At 52.9% G+C, this 206-nt stretch overlaps 1 protein-coding gene across 1 annotated transcript in view; it reads left to right on the plus strand.

Annotated features, from left to right (window-relative positions):
* Nucleotides 1-206, plus strand: part of LOC119593585 (sodium- and chloride-dependent GABA transporter ine-like) — a 6140-nt gene that overhangs the window by 487 nt on the left and 5447 nt on the right. Inside the window, exon 2 of the mRNA XM_037942538.1 lies at nucleotides 89-188. Coding sequence (XP_037798466.1) covers nucleotides 89-188 — 100 coding nt within the window. The remainder of the gene's footprint in view (nucleotides 1-88; nucleotides 189-206) is intronic.

Raw genomic sequence — 206 nt, forward strand, 5'->3', positions numbered from 1 at the left:
AAAGGGACGCATATTTCGCAACCACAAATCACCCCAAAACTATAATAAATCTCACCGCCGAATTCTCCCCCTCCTTCCCTTCCGACAGGCGGGGATATACTGGCTGACCCTCGTCGACTGGTATGTGTCTTCCTTCACCGCCACACTCAACTGCCTCTGCGAGCTGCTGGTCTTCTCGTTCATATACGGTGAGGCTGACACGCTTC

This window comes from Penaeus monodon, chromosome 32 (assembly GCF_015228065.2).
Source record: "Penaeus monodon isolate SGIC_2016 chromosome 32, NSTDA_Pmon_1, whole genome shotgun sequence".
NCBI lineage: Eukaryota > Metazoa > Arthropoda > Malacostraca > Decapoda > Penaeidae > Penaeus > Penaeus monodon.